General features: G+C 46.4%; 1 protein-coding gene across 1 annotated transcript in view; it reads right to left on the bottom strand.

The window, feature by feature from the left end:
- The window catches only part of GRB10 (growth factor receptor bound protein 10), a 582611-nt gene that overhangs the window by 113649 nt on the left and 445606 nt on the right, over positions 1–23356 (bottom strand). Inside the window, exon 9 of the mRNA XM_086964958.1 lies at positions 264–401. Within this exon, the coding sequence (XP_086821084.1) occupies positions 264–401 (138 nt within the window). The remainder of the gene's footprint in view (positions 1–263; positions 402–23356) is intronic.

The raw sequence follows: 23356 nt of genomic DNA, 5'->3' as shown, positions 1-23356 counted from the left end.
GTGACAACCAAAGTTTATTCAAACTGAAGAGGTCTTAATGGCAATTAGTAGGACAAGGTATGCAGACTTTGAGGCATGAATGCACATGGTACACAACTGCAATATCCTGGGACAAATGAAAGGGAACATGCAAGACGTCAGCAAGAAAGGGATTTTCCCCAACAGTTCCTCGACACCTATTCTGAACATCCCTAGTTCTGCATCAATAGAGATGTCAGAGAAGGTTTCACAGTAGTAAAGTTCTAAAAAATACGGCTCTTTACCTTGGATGTCCCTTTCATGGAGCAGTACAGTCCTGACCGTCGCAGAACCACAAACATCTTTTTCCATGATTTTCTTCCCAGATCTTTCACATGTAAAAAACCCTGAATTTCAGGGCAGCTGCTGGTGTCCAGGAAGCTCTGTTGAGAAAAAAAACAATTAGATTCATTAAGGAAAAAGGATTAAGCATTTGTGTGCAGTCCTGCACACAACTACCAACAACAGCACTCTAAATTTAATTGTGCTGAAACAAAATCTGATATGTGACAGTGCTAGCCAAAAGGTTACCAAGATACTGTACAGGTAGCCAAGGAAAAGTAGCCATGGTAAGATTTTTTTTAAAGTGCTCCTAGCATTTAATTCAGCCCTGGCACTGAAAGTCGCAGCTTGGGAGGCAAGATGGCGTCTGAGAGACATCAACTCAATGCTCCTTGATTCACCTCCAGGGAAAATGCTTTTTAACCATGGATGACTGTTTAAACGGACTAAAAAGAAGACAGCGCTGCACGGGATGTCGAAAGTAAGAAGCGTTGGATTGTCCCGAAACTTCTTACCTGATCAGACTACAGAAGTACAGCCCAGAAAAGCCTGCGTGTAATACCCAGCATTGACAGAGCAGCCAGGAGTCGGGTTCCCTGATGTCTTTCGGCCTGCGGCGCTACTCTCCATCTGTGAAGACGCGGCTTGGGAATCAGGCAGTGAGTGCGAAAACCGGCATCTTGCAGGGGGAACTTTCTTAGGCTGTCAGATGCTCGGACAGTTTTATCCTGCTGGCCGCTCACTGCCTTGCCAAAGGGAGTTGCTGGATGCACAAGACCGATAATTCTGAAATGTCTGGCAGGGGGCTGAAGGGTACTAGAGCTAGGAATGCACAGAGCAGCTCCCAGGTACAAATGAACCGGCAAGCAGTCTCACTTACTACGGAGAGCCAACAGAAGAAAACCTAAAATCGCGGGGAAAAAAACTAAATCTCGGAGAAAGGGGAGAAAGAGGAGAATTCAGAGCAAGAGGCAAATCTAAACAAGGATGGAAAAAGCTTAAAAAAGAAAAATGTAATTAAAACCCAAATATATCCTGGGCACTGTCAGCCCCTAATAACCAATAGCTTTGGTCTAACAGGAGGGACAGGTTTAAAGGCTGATACAACTATAAAAGAAACCATAACACTAGAAACTAAAACCAAGAAAGCAAGCAAGGAGAATGCAGATATCAGCACTGAGAAGCAGCCCGCTTCCTCTCCCCCCAAATAGAAGAACACGGCAACTACCAAGCTGCTCTCCACTCACCGGGATACCACCTTAACGAACCCAGAAGCTGGACAGGCAGAGCATCAACATGAACCCCCGGAAGTGGAACCCCCTCCCAGCTCATTTAACTGAAGGATTGAAGAAACTGTTGGCGTCGAAGAAACAAACAGTAGGTCAATAAAGGAGGACCGAAACCTGCCCAGAGGGGGCTGCAGGGACAGATAGTCAAAAAACCTACGCCACTCCCCACAACAGGAACTGTGATGTGCTCAAGACGCAGGATTCTCTTTTGGAACAGTATTACTCTTCAGCTGAAGATTCAGAAACAACTAATATAAGTATCTCCATCTCAGCAACAGCGTCAAGCGATTAAGATGGGCTAAATGCAAATAACCGTTCATATTTAGAGCAGCCCAAGAACAATCACAACAGGAGGAAAGTCCAAACAAAAAAGAAGGGAGGCCGACCTAGGAATTGGTATACAATTGAAAGACCGCTCTGCTGAGCTAAGATGGGACTACTCTGCCACCCAACTAGCTGGTATCTGATACAAGCCATATCAGGTGGCAATCATACAATCATTGATAGCAATGATCGACACAATGATGGTAAAGCCAGAGCAGAGCTGGAGTCTGCAATGGCAACAGTACTACAGACCAGCAAAAGATTTCAAGCTGAAGCCAAAGCAGACAATCGCATGTAACATCTAGCCTCTAAAAAACTCCAAGGAACTGTGAGGAAGGTTGGCAAAACCTGCACAGAGATTGCCGATAGGATGGCTTTCGTAGAAACAAGGACAGAAAATCTTGGGAAAGACATGGTGGTACTTAAAATCCAAGGGAAACAACAGGACAACAGGATGGCATTGTTAAAGATCTCTTATGGAAGATGGAAGAGCAGAAAAACAGACAACAACAAAGTAACCTTCGCTTTTTAGGCATTCCGGAAGGGATGAAGGGAACGATTCCAGAGGTTACGTGGTTTCGCTTCTTAAAGGTGCCCTTCCAGAGTTACTTACATGGGACTGGGATAAAGAAATCCAATGGGTACATAAATTTCCGCTAACACCCTCAAAACACTCCTCAGATACCCCTCAGCATCCTCGTGCTATGCTCCTATACTTTGGGAACTTCCTACTCCACCAAGCCAAGTATGATCTGGCCAGACCAACAAGCAAAGAAACTTTTAATGGCGTAATTTTTTTCACAAGACCATACTTCGCACACGCTACAGTTGAGCGTATGTGGCAAATCAGGCAGCTCTTCATCCCTTAACAACTAGGGGCTGAAGTATATCTGCAAAATCCGGCGCGTCTAAAAAATTGTATATAAAGGGACTACTCACAGCTTTATCTCGGAGATCTAGGCTACAGCATACCTACAGGAAATTACTGGGAAAACCGGTAGCAAGAAATAGTAGCCACTAGATCCGAATTGAATGCTCTAAAATCTTCTGTTACACTTTTTTGCAAACTTTTTTTTTCTCTCTTTTTGCTACTCCTCTTTTTTTCCTGATCTTTTTTGTGGTGGTTGTTTGGCTCCTGATATCTGCATTAACACAATGGGGTTGAATAGGTTTGTTTTGTGTAGGGTAACTGAGTATATTAAGGTTTATGGTTGATAAGCTTCCCAGAAGTTTTTAATTACGAGGTCAAAATTGGGACGATCGCAGGGAAAGCGTGATTTTCTCTCTCAAATGCCATTATCCGTGGCTTGCAAAGGGCAGGTACCTCAATGGGGGGGGGCGGGGGGGAGGGGGGAGGGGAGGGGGCAGGGTCGGGGGTTAGTCTAAAGAATGGGAATTTAATCTAGATGAGTAAGCTACGCATTGCCACGATCAACATTTGCGGTCTGAATGACTGGAAGAAAAGATTGAACACAACAGAAGCCTTAAGGCTACTGAATGCGGATATAATCTGCATGCAGGAAACGCACATTGAAGCTGTACAAAGACACCTACTAGAGACACTTGGGTATGTTTTCGTGGGGGGCACAATGCAGAATTCATGCACATGAGGGGTTGCAATATTAGCCTTAAATAACACGCTACAATGTAGTCGCACTTCAGTAGACCAGCTAGGGAGATTGGTTATCACTCAGTTACAGTCAGGAGACCCACTTACAATCTGCTCAACATACAGCAGATACCTTATTATTTATTTTTACATATAAAGTTTTATAGAGCGCAAACTAGACCCAAAATAGGGTATCAGAGCGCTTTACATCAGACATAAGGTGAAACATTCAAAGGTGAACAAATGCATACAGGGAGAAATGTTTTTTTAAATAGTCTGCGGGTAACAGGGAGTAACAACATTAAGAGAGCTTGTTCTGACACACAAAAAGGAAGACTATTCAAGTTTGTGTGGGTCTCATTTATCTAGGCAACAGTGAGGAATGTTCTGAACCCAAGACCATTTAAGTAAATGCAGGTCATACATTATGCGCAACAACTAATAACAGTAGTTTGGGGATTGTCGCTCCTGTGACGTGGTTGTCTTAAGTTACGGGAGGGAATTGCTCATCAGGAACAATTTTGTTTCCTTTTTGAAGAGAGGGATAGAGGAGATTTTTCTGATGTGTGGTGGAAGGGAGTTCCAAATTCTGGGAGCTGCCCCAGAGAATGCTCTGTTGGAGGTTTTAGACTTTTTGAAACGTACAGGTTTCAGAAGTAGATTGTTTGCACTCCTTGAATGTCTATTTCCTCCAGATAGGCCGAGGTTTTTGGGCTAGGTACTGAGGGGTGTTGTAGTGTAGCGCCTTGTGTGATGCAGGCCATTTTTAGGTGGATTCGGGCTTCGTAGGGTAACCAGTTGAGTGCTTTCAGGTGTGGCGATATGTGATCAAATTTCCTAAAGCCTGTTAAGTCTTGCTGCAGCATTGAGACAGGCCTTTAGTGGGCGTTTGAGAATTTGGGAATACCCACGAGGGTGGTGCATCCATACTCCAGTCTCGAAATAACTAAGGATTGGACTGCAGATTTGAAGTCCGCGTTCCCGAAAAAAGGTTTTATTTGTTTGAGATAGCTGAGATGGAAGCGGGCATTTTTAGCCAGTGAGTCGACGTGGTTTTGCATGTTCAAGTTCTTATCCAGCGTGATTCCAAGTGATACGGAGGAATCCACTACTGTTGGCGTGCAGTTCAACGCCGTGATAGTTTTGATCCATTCCTTTGTCTCGATGGTGTTCTTATGTGGGGGGGGGGATTAGAAGAAACAGTTTTTTGAAAGTTTAGCTTGAGGAAGTTGGACAATAACCATTTGACTCTTTTCGAGGGCTGTATTCATTGACCTTAAATATTCGATGGAGGAGATCTTGATGTACAATTTGGTGTCAACCGCGTACATGTGGAATGATATGTTCTCCAACTGTAGTAGCTTGGTGAGTGGTTCGACGTATAGGTTGAATAGCATGGGAGATAGTGTGGGGCCTTGAGGAACTCCTAGTAGGTTAGGGGAGGAAGCTGAAAGATTGTTGTTGATCAAGTAGGATTGTGTTCTGTTTTCCAGGAAGGATTTGAACCACTGAAGGACCTTACCAGAGAAACCCATCCTGTATTCTAGTCTTCTTAGTAGTTTGTCGTGATTGACCGTATCGAAGGCTGAGGAGAGGTCGAGTAACACTAGCAGGCAGATTTTGTTGTGGTCCAGGGCTTCATCTACTATATATAAGATGGTTGTTTCTGTGCTATGCCCAGGTCTGAAACCCGATTGATAAGTGTTCAGTAGATTGAAGTTCAAAATATGTTGATTTAGTTGTTGCTGAACACATTTTTCCAGGACCTTAGCTAGCATGGGAATATTGGTTATTGGTCGGAAGTTGTTGGGGTAGGAGTTATCTGCCGTCGGTTTGTAATAGGATAGGGGTGACTTGTCCTGTTTTTAAGCAGTCTGGATGTGACCTTGCTCCTGAGAGGCATTGATGATATTAGTCCAAATAGGAGAGGTAATATGGAGGAGGTGGGGTAAACAATTTGAAGGGACAGGGTTGTTAAAGTGGTTATTAAGTTTGGTCGTTGCAATAATATTGGTGATTTCGTTGAGATCATAAGGTTTAAAAATGGACCAGAGTTATTTTTGGGCTGTGGTACCTCCAGTATTGCTGGCATCATGACTAGATTGCCCATAGGGGTGGCTGAGTTGAGTGCTGCTACAGTAAGTTCGAGTTGAAGAGAGTTAGTTTTAGAAGAGAAAAATGAGGAGAAATCTACACTATTCAACCAACTTCGATGTTAGGAGTGAAGATTTAGCTAGTTTGTTAGATTGTTGTTTCAAGATTTCAACGAGTTTCTTTGGTCTGTTTTTTGGCTTGGTCTAGTTCTGATCTGAAGAAACCTTTTTTTGAGTGCAAGATACTTTTATTGTAATAGTTTCTCGATTTCCGGAGAAGTTTGAGATGATATGGGGAGGGATGTTGCCTCCATTTCCGTTCCGCTGATCTGAGTTTGCGGCTCTCTTTAATTAAGGCTTCGCTGAACCATGGATTATTATCTTTTTCCCGAATTCTTTTGAGTTTTTTGGTGGGGCGGCTTGCTCGAAGACTTTGGTCATTACGGAGTTGTAGTGATCTGTGAGGTCATTGACGTCTAACCCGTTACTAGGGGGGGTGAGATCCTTCTCACATTGAGAGTCCAGGCTGCTCCAATCGATGTTTTTGGTGTCTCTTATCCAATGTTTGTGCTTGCATTGTTGCAGGAAGATTTTCTTGAGTGCGGATGGGATTTGGAAAGAGATGATGTGGTGGTCTGACCAGTCGCAGGGCATAACCGAGTGTGAGTCAATATTATTTTGATTAGATATGATCCAGTCTAGAGTGGCACCCTTAGAGTGAGTTGGCAAGGTGATAGCTTGGGTCAAGGAGTGGTCTGCTAGGCAAGTTTTAAGGGCGTTGACCTGCTTGTCCAGGGGGTTATTCCAGTGTAGATTAAAGTCACCCAGGAATATGTTTTTGGAGTGGGGGGCAACGTTTGAAGAAATAATTTCCATAAGCTGTTCAGTGAATACCGCATTCAGCCCAGGGGGATGGTAAAGAATGTTTAGTTAGTAAGAGTGGGTACTTGGAGAGTTGACAGAGATCCCTAAATATTCACATGAGACAAGATGTTCTGAGTGAAATTTCAAGATGGCGATGTCGGACCGATGTATGCAAGCTAAGCCTCCTCCTGTCTTGTGCGTTCTGTCTAATCTAATGATGTTGTAATCGGGTGGGACAAGAAGATCTAGGCAAAGGGAGGATGCCTCATTAAGCCAGGTTTCTGTGAGAATGATTATATCAATTTTCCTGTTAAGGACAAGGTCAGCGATGTCTGATGCGTGTTTTGATGCAGATCTACAGTTCAGTAAAAGACAAGAGAGCACGTTCACGGCGCTCTATGCAATAGTCTCGGGGTTCTCAATGTGTGCAGTTAACGATTGAAGATTATTCAGGTTTATTCCTCTAGGTCTAGGATGAGAGGTTCTACTTGGGTCACTATGGACTGGGAGTATAGCATATTCCTCTATATTAGAAATCAGACGGGCCGCTGATCCAACTGTAATTCAGCACAAATTGAACTAGCCAACTGGCGACTACCGATAATAGTTTGTGGGGACTTAAATATAAATCTACCAGCAGAGTGGAATCTGAAACAGGACACTGGGGGGATATATAAGGGCCGTAAACCAAAAGTGTATAAGGCCCTGAGGACACTGTCAGGAGCATACACTTACGGATGTGTGGAGCTGGCAAAGCCCTAAGAATCCTGGATACACTTTATACCATCCTCATAGCAAGCATGTCAGAATAGATTACATTGTAGCCTCCTACTCTATTCTCTGAGTTTGCAGAATAGAAAAGGAACCTCGAATATTAGCTGACCATAACCCCCTAATTTTGGAGATCAAGATAGAAAGGATCTGTGGTGGTACTATACCAACATGGAGCTTTGAAAGGGATCTTTTTAAAGAGCAATATTGCGAGATTATGAAGGGGTGGATACCTCAATTCAATAAAGAGAATATAGACAGCACCAGCATTGATATTGTGTGGGATGCACTCAAGGCAGGGAGAGACACTACGCTTTTCTGCCAGAATGAATACAAAAAAACAAGCAATAATGAAAGACAGCTCAACAAAATTAGCAGCCGCAGAAGAGCTGGTCACTATAGTTCAAAATGGAGGAGAGCATAATGAAGCACTATTAGGGGTTATGGCAGCTAAATCTGCTATAATGGGGATAATAGCTAAAGGGGTGGCTGATAAACTAGCTGTTCGGCGCGAGGAGGCCTATGACTGCAGTGAGCAGGTGGGCCATCATCTTGCTGTTATAACCAGACAAAAGGCAACCCGGAATTTAATCACAGAGATTGAAGATCCAGTTAAAGGATTAACTACGGATTTGGATGAGATCCGTTTTTTTTTAATACCTTTTATCAAGAATCGCAAAGAGATAAGAATGAAATAGCGATATATCCCTAAAGAAATTTACACAGGAAGAAAAACTACAGTTGGAGGAGATTCCCCAGTGGCTAGAGATACTGCTATGTATTAACAGTCCTCCAGCTGGTAAAGCTACGGGCTCTGATAATATACCCCTTGAATTCTATAAAAAATGTTCAACCTAACTTAAAGATTGTATGGCGCAACTGATTGTACATGTTTTTAAGGGTGGCAGGCCCCCAGAGTCATGGACACAAACCAAAATTGTAATATTTCTTTAAAAAAAATAAAGCACCAACTGATCCAGGGTCACATTAACTCGGGCACTAAGATTTATTCTAAAGTGTTGGCTAGGTGCCTTGCCCCGATTATTCACACGTTTATCTCCCCTAGGCAACATGACTTTATCCCTGGCCGCGGGATTACCGATCATATCCGTAGAGCCATTTCTATTCTTGATGCAAAGAATGTCACAAATGAACCAATAGCAATGATTTTATTGGATGCGGAGAAGGCCTTTGACCGGGTCTCCTGGGCTTTTCTCTGAGAAAGGCTCTATCAAGGGTCGGGATGGGAGACTGTTTTCTGCAAGCATTCAAAATGCTATATGTTTATCCCACTGCTAAGATAATGGTGAATGGAGGCTTAACTGACAGCTTTGATATAACGAGAGGTACTAAACAGGGCTGCCCGAGTTTGCCATTATTATTTGCAATATATATCAATTCTTTTCTTTGAAAGATAGAGCATAACCCTTTTATTAAGCCAATTAATACAAACGCGTGGGAAACAAAAGTCTTGGCGTACGACGATGTTGCTATTGTAACCCCTGAACCAGCAATAGCAATTGAGGAAATTGAAATAGAGGAGTTATGATTTGGGAGACTCTCGGTATTCTCTAAATCGAAATAAAACTAAAATTATCGTCACGCACATGCCAAGTTTAATGATACACGAGTGGTGGAAAAAGCCACTTACTTGGGCATAGAAATTACAGCAAACACAGATTGTATAGTGGAAAATAATACTGGACCATTAATTGTAAAAAGTAGATTAGAAATGGCTAGACTACATAATTTACACTTATCCATAAATGGGAGATGCAACTGCATCAAAATGTTGTTCTTCCCAAAATTCTTGTACCTACTGTGTGCAATTCGCTAGAATTTGATGGTAAGTGTCTGAAAAAAAATGAAGATCTAGTTTCAAGATTTATCTGGGGGTATGCCAGACCTAGAAGAGCCTTTAAATATCTTTCACTATCAAAAGAAAGGGGACGGTTGGCCCTGCCAAACATCAAATTATAATACTGGGCCACTACCATATTGTATAATATAAATCTGATTTAAGAAAAACTAAGCGCAGGTAGGACTGAGGAAATACCATCACCAATTGAGCTTATAATGGGTCCAGAGGCATGGGGCTAGGTATGGCGGCATATGAACGACAATCACTACAAGAAAGTGCGCTTTAAGGTAATATAAAGCGGGTACAAGGTTATGAAATGTATGTTGAAGCTGATCGGGGTTGGGCGCCTGAATTATTATACACCACTATGTAACATTCTATGCTGCCGGAGATTTTTAAGGGCCCAATCACAGAAAGATGGAGTGAGGCAGGCATGAGTAAACTTAGCAATCTTTTTCCGTAAATTGGCTGGTAACGTTTGACAAATGAGACTTTTAGTCGAAAAAAAAATGGGAGGACTGAAAGGGTTTATAAACATAGCCATTATGGATAAATTCAGGAAAAATAGAGATATATTGGTTTTGTATATAATTTTGTTTAATTCTTTGATGGTAGATGATTTTGATGATCGAGCAACAAACTGGAATGTAGAAATTGGTGTTACTGAAGAGCTATTTTTTCACTCAATTAACTTGGCCCAGAACACTTTAGTCCCTGCAAGGCTACAAGCACAATATTATAAAACATGTTATTCCCCGAAAAAGACTGCCAAGTGGGGTATGGGGCAAGGAACCACCTGCCTGCGAGGTGATCTATATCAGGATGACCGTAGCCATATTTTTGCTAAATGCCAAGACAAAAAAATTAAATTTCCAGATTTTATAATTTAGAATTGGGGATTACTTGCTCCCTCTCTCCTACACTTATTGGTCTTGGGATAGAAGTCCGGGAACTCCGTGTAAAGGTTAGTGTTTATCGGCATGGCAGTATATCGCCTCTGCCTGGCCTCTGCTTTGCTGGACCCAAAACCACCTGGTTTTCAGCAATGGCTCACTCGGCTAACCTCTAATTATAATTTAGCGATATTCAAGGAGGGGAACCCGTTCTCGGCAAAAAGGACTAGAAATCTGGACACGCATGACTAAATGGCTTGCAAAGAAAGAATGAGCAATTAAATAATTTTTGGTGAAACTTATAAAAACTAATGTGACGAGTCGTAAGAGAATGACCAACTCTCCTGGGGGGAAGGGGGTAGTTAAGGGGTGGAGGGGCTTTAAAAAAAATGTCTTGAATCTGTGTTGCCTTTTGGTTCTTTGCCTTTATTTCCCCTCTTTTTTCTTTCGCTTGTTCAAATATGCCGTATATAAAGGTTAAATATTGTTAATTGTCTAATTTGCTATTGCATTGTCAATAAAAATCTTTAAAACAAAAAGGAAAGTCGCTGCTTGGTTCCCACCCACAGATTTGGGCACCAGGGACTGTCCCTGCGTAAGAGGCCACCAATAGGCACCCTAATCTAGAGTATGTTTACAGAGGCAGACATACAGTTCATAGAGTTTGCAGGGTTGTTCAGTCCCGGGCAGACTAAGATATTAAAAGCGGAGTATTTTCTGCGTAGGATACTATGGACAGCCGAAAATATTTCACAATGGCGACCAATGTCCAGAATTCTAAATTAAATAAGGTTGGACTTAAGGTTGAACTCTATGGAACTCCAAACTCAAACTGGCGCTTTGTGATTAAAACGCCATGTGCTATCACCTGAAAAGAGCGAACTTTCAGGAGGAGGTGAACAAAGCCACAGCCTTACCCCCAACCTTTCTTTCCTTGAGTTTATCCAGAAGTACCTCATAGCAAAATGACAAAATCTGCCAAGAACCATGAGGATGTCAAAGCCCCCAGCCCTCACCCAAGGTCTGGGCATGTCACAAAACCTCTATCCGCAAGCCAAATGACCAGTGAGGATTGTTTTGGCCCTACAGCTCCATGAAAAAACACCAGCATTGTCCAAACGCCAAAAGTCTGGTGCACATTTTACCCACCTCCACTTGCTTATCCAGGCAATGGTCTCACAGCCATGAACTTTACACCGAATTCCCTCTGGCTTTGTCCAAGAGAGCGGGGGGGGGAGCGTGTGGTGTTGTGTGGTGTGCGTGTCCTCCTTTTAAGCTATATTTTGCCCCAACCAGCACCCTCCCTAATATACCAAGGGGCAATGGTGGGGGGACACTGCTGATCATTTTTGCCATATGCAACCCCACTTTGACCTCCGTTACACAACAGGCAGGAAGTATGCTGCAGTCACTCGACATCTGACAACTTATTGGTTTTCACCAGCAGGACAGATTCAGAAACTAAAAGTGATGATGTGCTGCACCTTTATTGACATTGTTTGCAGCACAAGGAATGTTGGAGCAGGTGAAACTGGCTATTTCACTATCACAAGTGTAAACATGGCACAGGTCAATATCCCCTGCCCTCTTAAGTGAGGTAGCAGATACCAGCTCTGGTGTCATTTTTGCTATAGCAATGGTGACACCTAGGCAGATGTCAGTTGTACCAGTTCTTCTAGAAGTTTTTACTGGAAAAGGATTAGAGGAGAAGCCTCCCTGCCATTTTTGCTAAGTAGACTCAAAACACCCAGGTATGGCCACCGCCCAAAGACCGCAGGATTTTATGAAGAGAAGCGCAAGGTACACAGGACACTCCCTAGCATTTAGGCATGATCAGAAATTAGTATTACATTAAAGGTGGAGGTGGTAGTTCAGTTCTTAAGCAAGGTCAGGAACAGCAATGGATCGTGGGGCTGGGGAAATGCTACTTTGCCAAACATGGTGGCTTCTCTCTGCTGAGCTTTGCCGCCACTATTCAGTTTCCATCAGGGACACAAGTGTGTCCAGAATGATCCACTGCATTGCTGTGACTAACTGAAATATACACAAAGTGATTGATGAGATGCTTGTAGTAATCTCAGCCACTGGTAATTACTCAGGTCTGCATCCCAGTCTAGCGCTATTTTGCACACCATGCCACCTGAGTTTAGACCCTGCTTGCTTGAATTCCAGGTCAAGGGAGAACTTGGCTAGGCAGTTCGGGCTGGACTGTTCCCATGAGGAGCAGGGTCAAGGCAGGTTTGCATATGGCTGGGTCTAGACTGAGGTGACAGGGTGGGTAGAAAACTATGGATTGGGCTGCAACCCGAGCAATTGACAGGGGCAGAGATTAAATCCATCAAACACCTGGTTGTTGCAGCTGATGCCTGAAATGCGATAGGTATACCCAGACATGGGCCACGTGCTCACTGTGCCACTGGAATTAAGCTACACCTGGTTAATGAGCCCTTATCAAGGAAAAACTGGTCCTAGATTGGTTGTATTCCAGTTCATGAAGAACCTGACTTGACAGTTCAGGATGAATGTTACCATGAGGAGCAGAGTCTACACCAATTTTCACATGGCTGGGTCAAAACTGAGGTGGCAAGGTGGACGAAAAATAATGAATTGCGATACGGCTTTAGCAACTGCCAGTGGCGGAGATTACTTCAAGCATTCCATCAAGCACCTAGTTGCAGCGAACCATTGACAGGCATGCAAATGCTTGAGGAAGACTGGGCAGCTTGCAGCCACGTGTGTGGCACTGGCATCACTGCTGTTGGAGGGTTCGAGGCACGGACAGACCTTGGAACTGCACACCCTCTGTGACAACACGGAGAGAAAGGAGGCAAACTGCTTGCCCTCCAACAGCCCCGCCTATCCAGGTGGATGTCCATGCTGCGATCAGGCCAATGGTGTGGCTGAGGAGTGGGGAATGCATGGGCTGAGGTGTGAGTTGGCCACGGAGACCTTGCAGCCATGATCTGTATTTCTGCCCCTGACTGCCTACCAGGGCCCCTGCAAAGTAACTGCTTGGGAGGTGATGGAAGCAGGAAGACGCCACCTCTCTGGCCTCGTCTGACCACTGAACCCCCTCCCCCCCCAGAAGGCAGACAAGGAAGTCTGTTGATATGACCTTGACAGGGTGTTGTCTCCCACCCATTTTAGTGGTGCGAAAGGAGTGGGCTCCCTTCCAAAGGCTTCTTCCTCCAACAATTTGCCAATTCTGGGGCTGGACGGGCTCATTTCGGACCACGTTAACCACTGGGATCAGTAGCGGGCGATATGAATGTCAGCAGCCCTACATGCCACTTAACTTAGATTCTCTTACAGGCTGAAGGGGTTCTTAACTGCATTGTTAAGGCACGTAGCGCAGCTGACTAATAGCGCCGCCTTATTTTACCTTCTGACAGCAGCCCCTCTGCCCCGGTCCACCGCGGCTCCCCTGCCGATTGAGTGGAGGGCGGCTCATCTACCGAGGCTCCTGGTGCCGGTCTGGTGGTGAGAGCGGGCGCCATATTGGGAGGAGGCCGAGAGCACTGGGACCTGAGGCAGCGGTCCAGTTGCTCAAGGCTCCTTCACATAAAACGTGATGTGTTGGAGGGAGCGCAGCGGACGAGCGCAGCGGGCACGACGGAGGCGCGACGGAGGCGCGCTAGAGTCAAGCTCGTCTGCGCTCGTCCGCGAGCGTCCGGGACTAGGGGCTAAGGATACTACCAGCTCCTATGCATATACATCCGCTGATCTACATGCGCTGCGACCAACAATAACGATGTGCCCACCCGTTCCTCACAACACGGCTAAACGTATCACTAACTTCGGCATACGTAACCCCACAACTCCTACCGCCGATTCCGCTCCTAAGTATACGATGCTTACTACCACACCTAGCACTACCTGCACGTTTAGGTGCATATACTTAAACACACGTTCCATGATAAAACATCAGACTGACATTTTTCTGTTATTAACGGACATTCAACCTGACCTGTTGCTATTGACCGAAACCTGGCTCACCCCGGACTCACTACCGGACATTTTAGCTGCTCTACCAGCAGACTATTACATTCTGTCAGCAATACGTCCGGGAGGGAAAACCGGGGGAGGAGTGGCCATCATAGTTAATAAAAAACACCATCTCAGACAACTGCCATCCTTGCCTTTGTCCAACAAAGAAAACTTAGTCGCTAAATTAGATACTCCCAATGGATCACTTGCACTGGTGCTACTGTATCGCCCCCCTCAAGCTATGGCCACATTTCCTTCTACCCTAGCTGAGTTACTGGCCCCGCTGGTCACTGACCATTCTAAATTACTTTTGGTCGGGGACTTAAATTTTTGGTTTGACAATACATCGCTAGACCCTCAAGCAGCAGAGATGAAAGAACTTCTTGATGACCTCAATCTGATACAACATATCCACACTGAGACTCATCAGAAAGGTCACAGCCTCGACCAAATCTGGTCCTCGAACCTACCAATATCTTTGATAGACATAAAACCTTGTTGTTGGTCTGACCACTATAGCATAAGTTTCTCTTTCCAGCTAGACAAGACTATCCAATTTAAGCTACAAACCAGCAAGACAATCAGGAAGTGGACTTCTATGGACATGTCTGCTTTTCTTAACTTTTTAAATACCTCCCTTCCTCTACAGAATACCAACGTGGAGGAGGCCGATCTTCGGTTTAAAGAATGGCTTACTTTAGCGATCAATATTTATGCTCCTCCCACACGTCTTTGCAGCTCTAGGAGCTCGGATGCACATAAATGGTTTACACCCGAGCTAAAAAAATTAAAACTGGAAGTGAGGCAACAGGAAAGGGCATGGCGTTCTCAGTATTGCCCTTCAGCCAGGGCTATTTATTGCCTGGCTAGGAAGGCATACCAAAAAATTCTACATAGCCATAAGACAGCCTATTTCTCATCTAAAATCTTAAACTCTACTAATAAGTCGAAAGAAATCTTCAGGATAGTGAATGACTTGTGCAATGATGACAGAACCTCTCCTCCAGTAGTTCCTACACAAGCACTATGCAACTCCCTGAATGACTTCTTCAGTGAAAAGATTTTATTGATTAAACAGAACATCTCCACACTTCCAACTTGTGCCCCTGTGGATGATATCTTTTTTAATCCCTTAACCTTACATTCTTTTCCCCCTATTGACTTGAAAATCTTTGTAGAGTTACTATCTAGAGTCAAATCAGGCTCTCCTATGGATATCTGTCCCCCTCAAATCATGAAGGAAATTGGGCGAGCCATTCCCAACAGCATGATACCCCTGCTTAATAACTCTCTCACTTCAGGGACAGTCCCCAGCAGTTTCAAGCAGGCCTTATTGATACCCCTTACTAAGAAACCTGGAATTGATCCATCGGACCTCACAAATTATCGGCCCATATCCCTGCTGCCCTTTTTATCCAAAATGCTGGAGGCTCACGTTACCAACTGCCTCTCTAACTTTGTGGAGGAATCGGGCTATCTTCAACCTAATCAAGCAGGATTTCGGCCTGGTCACTCTACTGAGGCAGTAATACTGGCCGTCCAGAACAACTTAAGGTCCAACGCTGACAAAAATCTTCACCAAGCCCTGGTGCTCCTTGATTTGTCCGCGGCATTCGACACGCTTGACTATTCCATTCTGGTCAACCGTGTCGAACAGGCAGGCCTCAGAGACTCTGCCTTGGCTTGGCTAAAATCGTTCATATCTGAACGCACCCAGTCTGTCTGCCTGGGATCTTTCTCAGCTCCTAAAATCAATTCCTTCTGCGGGGTTCCCCAGGGCTCTTCTTTGTCTCCCTTACTATTTAATTTGTATATGCGGCCCCTTCTTTTTGCTTTAAGCAAACACAAAGTCACTGTATATAATTATGCAGATGACTTGCAGCTAATCTTCGCACTTAATTCCCCAAATGCGGTGGAGGATTTTCAGGCAACCAGGACCCTAATCCAGAGCTGGATGTCTTTAAATCACCTCAAATTAAACCAGGGGAAAACTGAGCTGATTTTGCCTGGCAAGAGCGAAATCAGTTGGAGCCCTAACTTCTGGCCTGCTGACATGGGCCACCCCCCAAAGAAATCACAAACAATAAAAAGTTTGGGGGTAACCATCAATGAGGACCTCACTTTAAAATCTCAGATCGGTACCGTGGTCTCCTCTGGCTTTTTTCAACTGAGGAAAATCAGGAAAATTGCACACCTCCTCACCCACACTGCTCTAATCCAGGTGGTCATGGCCTTAGTTCTTTCCCACATTGATTTTTCAAATAGTCTCTATCTTGGCCTACCCCTAGGCCAACTTAGAAGATTGCAGTACCTGCAGAATCAAGCTGCCAGACTGATCTGCAATGTTCCCAAATGGGTATCGATCAAATCAGGGTTAGAGACCTTGCACTGGCTACCTGTGGCCCAAAGATCCGAATTCAAAGCCGGGTGCATTATTTTTAAGGCACTGCAAGGCAAGGGCCCTTTATTCATCAGGCAGCTAATTGGCAGATACGTCCCCTCACGCAGCTTGAGATCAGCCCACAAAGATCTACTTGAGGTACCACGCTTTAAGAAGAAACGACAGGGAGGCAGCAGTTTTCATTTTTTAGCAGCCACCCTGTGGAACTCTTTGCCGCTAGCCCTTAGACAGAGCAAGGACCTCCTTGCCTTTAGAAAGGCACTTAAGACTTACCTATTCACACAGGCATATTTGAAATAGAGACTTCTGTTGATCCACCCTTGTTATGTTGTGTTTTTTTTTTTATCTCTTTCCAGCGCCAAGAAGCCCTCGGGCGTATGTGCGCTTTATAAATTTTAAATAACATAACATGCCAAGAACAGATGCATACTGGTAAGTAGCATATTCCGTTCGAGGCATGTGGGCTGCTGAATTCATATCTGTGCATAGAATAAATAGCAGTTACATCCTTATCGGCGGTTGCCCGTGCCAGCTGCAGCAGTCTGAAAGAGAGTTCTGAGAACAGCCTGTCCTACAGCACCTTTCTGTTTGGAGTGCACATCTACGCAGTAGTGTTTGGTGTATGTATGGTGGTCCATGTGGCTGCTATACATATATCCTCTAGAGGAATGTTACCTAGGAAAGCCATGGATGCCCCTAGCTTGCGTGTGGAATGCACTCTTGGGGGAACTGTTAAAGTGCGTTTAGCCTTTTGATAACAGATTTGAATGCATTTAACTATCCACCTGGCTATACCTGATTTGGAAATAGGGTTGCCTTTGTGTTGTGGAGAGAAGGCAACAAACAGTTGTTTAGTCTTTCGAAAGTCCTTTGTCCTGTCGATGTAATACAGGAGAGCTCTTTTGACATCTAAGGTGTGCAGTGCTCTGTCTGCCACTGAGTCTGGGTTTGGAAAGAAAACTGGCAGTTTTATGTTTTGATTAATGTGGAACTGCGAGATTACCTTTGGCATGAACTTGGGGTTGGTGCGCAGCACCACCCTATTAGCATGAATTTGTAGGTAGGGCTCTTGAATTGTGAGGGCTTGAAGCTCGCCGACTCTTCGCAGCGATGTGATGGCTATTAGAAAAGCCACTTTCCAAGTAAGAAACTATCTCACAAGAATGGAGAGGCTCAAAGGGGGGCCCCATGAGCTTGGTGAGAACGATATTTAGATTCCAGACAGGCGAAGGAGGGTGTCTGGGAGGGATCACTCTTTTAAGGCCCTCCAAAAAGGCTTTGATGGCAGGCACTCTGAAAAGTGAAATGTTTGCCTGTTCTGAAGATAAGCGGCTATAGCAGCCAAATGTATCATGATGGAACTATACGCTAGGTTGCATTGGTACAGATGCAGCAGGTAACATATGATGTTCTGCGTGGACGCATCTAGCGGATTAATGTCAATGTTGGAACAGTAAATGACAAATAGTTTCTATTTGGCTGCATAGCACGCCCTGGTTGTAGGTCGCCTTGCTGCTTTGATGATGTTCATACACTCAGGGGGCAAGTTGAGGTATTCAAACTATGACCTCAGGAGCCAAATCACTAGGCTCAACTGTTGAGGATCTGGGTGCTGAATGTCTCCATGGCTTTGAGTGAGGAGGCTGGGAGTGAGGCGCAGCCGTTGGTGAGGCACCACTGAAAGTTCCAGGAACGTGGTGTACCAAGCCTGCCATGCCCACGTTGGAGCAACCAGGATGAGCGTCATGGAGTGCTGCCGCAGTTTGCGTGCCACCAGTGGTATGAGTGGGGCTGGGGGAAAAGCGTACGCAAATCTGCCTGACCAGTTCATCCATATCGCATTGCCCTGAGACTGCGGGTGTGGGAACCTGGCGGCGAAGCTTTGGCATTTTGCGTTCTCTTTCGTGGCGAAGAGGTCTATCTCTGGATGACCCCACTGCTGGAAGTATGGCTGGAGTACCGAGGGGTGGATTTCCCACTCGTGCATCTGATGACTGTGCCTGCTGAGCAGGCCCGCCATCTGGTTGTCTACGCCCGGGAGATGCTCCGCCATGAGGAAGATGTTCCTCTGAATGGCCCACTTCCACATGCTCTGGGCTAGGTGAGATAGCTGCGGGGAGTGTGTGCCTCCCTAGTTCTGGATGCAATACATGGCAGTCATGTTGTCCGTCCGGATCAACACGACCTTGTTGCACAGGTGCAACTTGAACGCTTTCAGTACCATGAAGATTGCCATCAGTTCTAACAGGTTGATATGCACCTTTTGCTGTTGCGTTGTCCATAGTCCCTGCACCGTGTAATGGAGGACATGCGCTCCCCAACCCTGGAGAGATGCGTCTGTCGTTAGCACTATCTGTGGAACAGGCTCTTGGAACGGTCGTCCCCTGCAAAGGTTTTGTGGATTTCACCAATGCAGAGAGTTGTAGGCACGACCGGTCACCAACACTAGGTCTTTTAAATGCCCATGAGCCTGGTTCCACTGTCGTGCCAAGCATTCTTGAAGGGGACGCATGTGCAGTCTCGCGTGCGGGACTATGAATATGCAGGATGCCATCATACCGATCAGCTGCATGAACACCTGCGCTGGGAGTGACTGTTTAGGCCTGAACCTCCGAATGAGCAGCTGCATGCTGTTGACCCTGGCAGAGTTCGGCTGCGCTGTTGCCGTCAGAGTGTTCAATGTTGCCCCTAGGTACTGTTGCACATGGGCTGGCTGCAGGTGTGACTTCGTGTAGTTGAGTGAGAACCCCAGACTGTGAAGGAGGTGAATTGTGCGCGACATGTGGCTGGCACACTACTGGGCTGACTTGGCCTGAACGAGCCAGTCGTCCAGGTAGGGATAGACGTGAACATGTTGTCTTCGAAGGTGCGCAGCCACGGTCGCTAAGCACTTGGTGAACACTCTGGGGGCAGTGGTGACCACGAAAGGCAGGACCTTGAATTGGTAATGCTGATTGTTGATGGTGAACCGGAGATATTTTTTGTGACTTGGGTGAATGGGAATGTGGCAATATGCATCCTTGAGGTCCAGGGTCGCTAGGAAGTCGCCCTGACTGAGCAACGGCAAGACCTGCTGTAAGGTTAACATATGGAAGTGCTCTGAAAGGATGTATTGGTTGAGGGATCTGAGGTCTAGAATGTACAGTACACCCCTGTACCTCGTTCTTCTGCAGGCACGAGTTCTATCACCCCTTTTTGCAGCATGGAGAGTACTTCTTGCTGCAATAAGTGCATGTACTCTGCGGACATAGGACGGTGCCTTGGGGGTATGTTGGGGGGTGGAGGTCAGTTCTAGACAATAGCCATATCGGATAAGTTGTCTCACCCACCTGTCCATGGTAATGCCTTCCCAGACTGGCAGGAACTGCTGGAGTCTTCCCCCGACAGGTGTTAGATGGTCGGGGGCAGTGACAAGGCGTCACTGTTTTTTGGGAGCGGAGGATCTGGCGTTATTGCCACGTCCTCTGCCTTTGGCGCTGTTCCCACGGTATCCACCCCTGGTATTCTTTGTGTAGGTGGATTGCGTGCTCCCTTTGGTGTACTGGGCCTGCTGTAAAGCCTGTCCTCTAGAGGCTCCCCTATTACCGGAGCGACGAAAGGAACTGCCCCGAAACTGCTGAGATTGCAGAGCCCCCATGGATTTTGCTGTCAGTGTCCTTTTTTATTTTTTCGAGTGTTGTGTCTACCTCGGGACCAAAAAGGAAGTCCGGGTTAACCGTCTGGTTGAGCAGAGTTGTTTGAATCTCGGGCTTGAAACCAGAGATGCGGAGCCATGCGTGACGTCTTAGCATCACACTAGTGTTTATGGCCTTAGCTGCCGGGTCTGCTGCATCCAGTGCGCATTTGATGGACACATTAGAAATCAACTTCCCTTCCTGTATAATCATCTCTGCTCCCACCTTGTAAACATCAGGCAGGTGTTGCAACAACTGTTCTAGTGTGTCGTAGTGCGCCCTGTCGTATCTAGCCAACAGGGCCTGTGTATTTGAAATCCTCCAAATATTAGCAGCCTGCGCGGCCACTCGCTTTCCAGACTCCTCCAGAATCTTTGATTCCTTGTCCGGAGGTGGAGCATCACCACTAGTTTGTGAGTTTGTCCTCTTGTGGGCATTGGCCACTACCAGGGAGTCCAAGGGGAGCTGGCCTTTGATGTAGGTGGGGTCCACTGGAGCAGGCCTATATTTTTTCTCAATCCGTGGGTTGATAACCCTAGCTTTTGTGGGTTCTTTGAAAATGTCCGCAGCATGCTTGAGGACCCCTTTAAGCATAGGCAAAGTCTTAGTGGATCGTTCAGAGGTGGAGAAAGTGTCAAACAAGAAATCTTCGTCCACAGGTTCTGCGTGCATCTCCACGTCATGGTTGAGTGCTGCCCTTTCTATCAAAGCGTTAAACGCCGCCGTGTTCTCAGTTGGCGATGTTTTGACGCTGTAGGACTGGGCGTCTGGTGCAGCATGTGGTTAATCAGGGTCTATAGTTTGATCTACAGCCTCAGACCACTGTTGTGGTTCATCTTGATCAGTGTCAGCGTGATAAGTTAAGGCTGCTTGACCATAGTCTTCGCCCATGTCCTCCTCGCTTTGTGCTGGAGAATATGCCATTTGCTGCGAATAGTCCTGAACGTGCTCGAAGAGAACTGGTGAGGTGTCCGAGTCCTTCTTCCGTTTAAGAGGAATTTTGTAACCCTCCAAGGGATGTTCAGGCGCGATCTTCCGCTTGTGGATGGTTAGTCTGCCCGATTCAGAGTCGATAAAGAGTTTCGACTGGTTGTCGTACGAGGGTTCGTGGAACACAACCCCTTCGGGGGCGGGCTGCGAAGGCTCCAACGACGTTTTGGAAGGGTCGGCGCCCCTGTGGTGTTCGAGATGCTTCGCTCAAGCAGTTGGCGGAAGACCGAACTTAATCTGAGGGTGGCCGACGGTTTTGGAGCTTGATGTAGTGGTCGATTCGAGCTGCTTCGGCGCCTGAGTAGGACGCTTGCTCGATTGCGTCGACTCGAGCTCCCGGCGTGTAGCATTTCCAGCCTTAGGTGTCGACGAGACTTGCTGTTTCAGGTCAGCTTTGGCTTTCGGCTCGAGTTGTTTGCTGAGCAGTGGCTTGAGCCCTGAAATCTTCGGCTCAACGGCCTTCTTAGTCTGGAGGCCTTTGGCCTTGTCGCCATGTTTGTGCGTCGACGTCGTCGAGGTGACGTGTTTGATGGTTGAGCTCTGCTTCGACGCTCCAGTCTTCGAGGCGACAGCCACCTTTGACGCCAAAGGGTCGTCGATAGTATTTGATTGGACAGGCATTGACGTCGAACGGACCACCATTTTAAGTGTGTGTGATTTCAGCTCCTCACTAGGAGGCCATGAGCAGAGCTCATAACCTGTGACACACGGTGGGGCTGTATGTATTAGCAGGTCTACAACCTACAACCTACAGTCTACAACCTGCTGAGGGTGGCAAAGTACGGGGGCTTACCGGTCTTGTAGCTTCTGGCGTTCGAGACAGCTGCTTTGCTCCGACCGCCTGCTCCGACCGTTACGCTTGTCCTGATCTCCAGCACTGTTGGGCGTCGGCTCGATTAGCTACAGCTGTCCCGGATTCAACCAAGAAGGCGCTGGTGTGCTTCACTCGGACTGCTGGGCTCAGCGAGGCAGGCTGTTTCTCTGTCTCTCTTTCGGCATGCACCATCAGTTTGGACCCCCGGTGGAATATTGGAAAATTGCAAAATAGTGAAAAGCTACATAAAGTAAGTGAAGAGAGCAATTCCGCTGCGCAGAGGAGCGCAGAGGACCTAAGGAACATTACCGGGCATTTGTGAGTCTCCTGGGTCCCCAACGCTGCAGTCTCGCCGCGCCGCTTAGCAACACCCGGCGGCCAGCGGCTGGAGCCTACAGCTCCCAGGGAGACTTGCGGCGACTTCCGGTTCACCGCCTCAAGAGCAGGACGCTTCTTCCACGTCGCGGGACGCGCGCGGGCGGCGCCGGGCGGAGCCCGGGCAGAGGGCGGGCAGTCTGAGGCAGGAGGAGGCAGGGCCGGGCCAGAGACCCTGTGAGTAACAAACTGTGCTGTGCTATTTTGCTGGAGCCGTGTCGGATAAGGCTGCGGGACTGTACAGGCTTATACCCTGATAAACTGGTCATAGGATTCCTGGTGACATCCAAGGCATAGGCATAGTCATTGCTGTTAATCAACTCCGTTACAGTTTCTATAATGTCAGGCACAAAGAAAGATAAGGTGGTTACAGGGGCAGGCTCTATGAACAATTTCCTTGTCAAAATGGTGAATAAAATCAACGATGACAGAAGGGCTTCTTTGGGCAAAGTTGCTTCTCTAGATCATGACCTCCCTCCAGTAAGAGCAACTACGCCGGAGGCATCCTCAGAGGGCGAAAATAGCACTGTCTGTATGTTAGGGGAACAAATCGCATCTAACTCAGCTAGCGTGGTAGTAGCTTCGATCCATCAGGCCCCTGACACTATAACGCCTGATACAATAATGCTAGATAAATTATCGTCTGACTCTGAGGAAGAGGTAGTGGCAGAGGTAGCGGAAGGAAGCAAAAAAGAGAGACCTGTTAGAACCTGTAGAAAGCAGCAAGGCAAGAGGGGGGGTAAGATCACCCACAGGAGAAGAGGGGACATTCACTTGCCCGATAGTCACACCTCCCCTAAAGCAAAACTGAGCGCAGAGAGTAAAAAGGATACCAGCATCACCTTGAGTCCTGAGCAGTTTGGTTTACTAATCAAAACCATTGAGGCCACTTTTGACTTAAAACTTAAGGATTCCATTGCCTCCCTTGCGGCCAAATTGGATACCGCGAACACTGAGATAAAAAGACTAGGAGGTCTGTTGGACCAGCAGTTGGCTAATTTAGTTAAGGCTAACTCCCCACTCCCTTCAACTAGCACAGTGAGCTCTGAGGTGGTGGGGATAGATGCTACAAAAGCTGCCAATCCATCTACTATGATCCCTCAGGTAAATA

Source organism: Lissotriton vulgaris, chromosome 4_1 (assembly GCF_964263255.1).
Source record: "Lissotriton vulgaris chromosome 4_1, aLisVul1.2, whole genome shotgun sequence".
NCBI classification, from domain to species: domain Eukaryota; kingdom Metazoa; phylum Chordata; class Amphibia; order Caudata; family Salamandridae; genus Lissotriton; species Lissotriton vulgaris.
The sequence above is the reverse complement of the archived record's forward strand: the minus strand, read 5'-3'. Positions and strand labels throughout refer to the sequence as shown.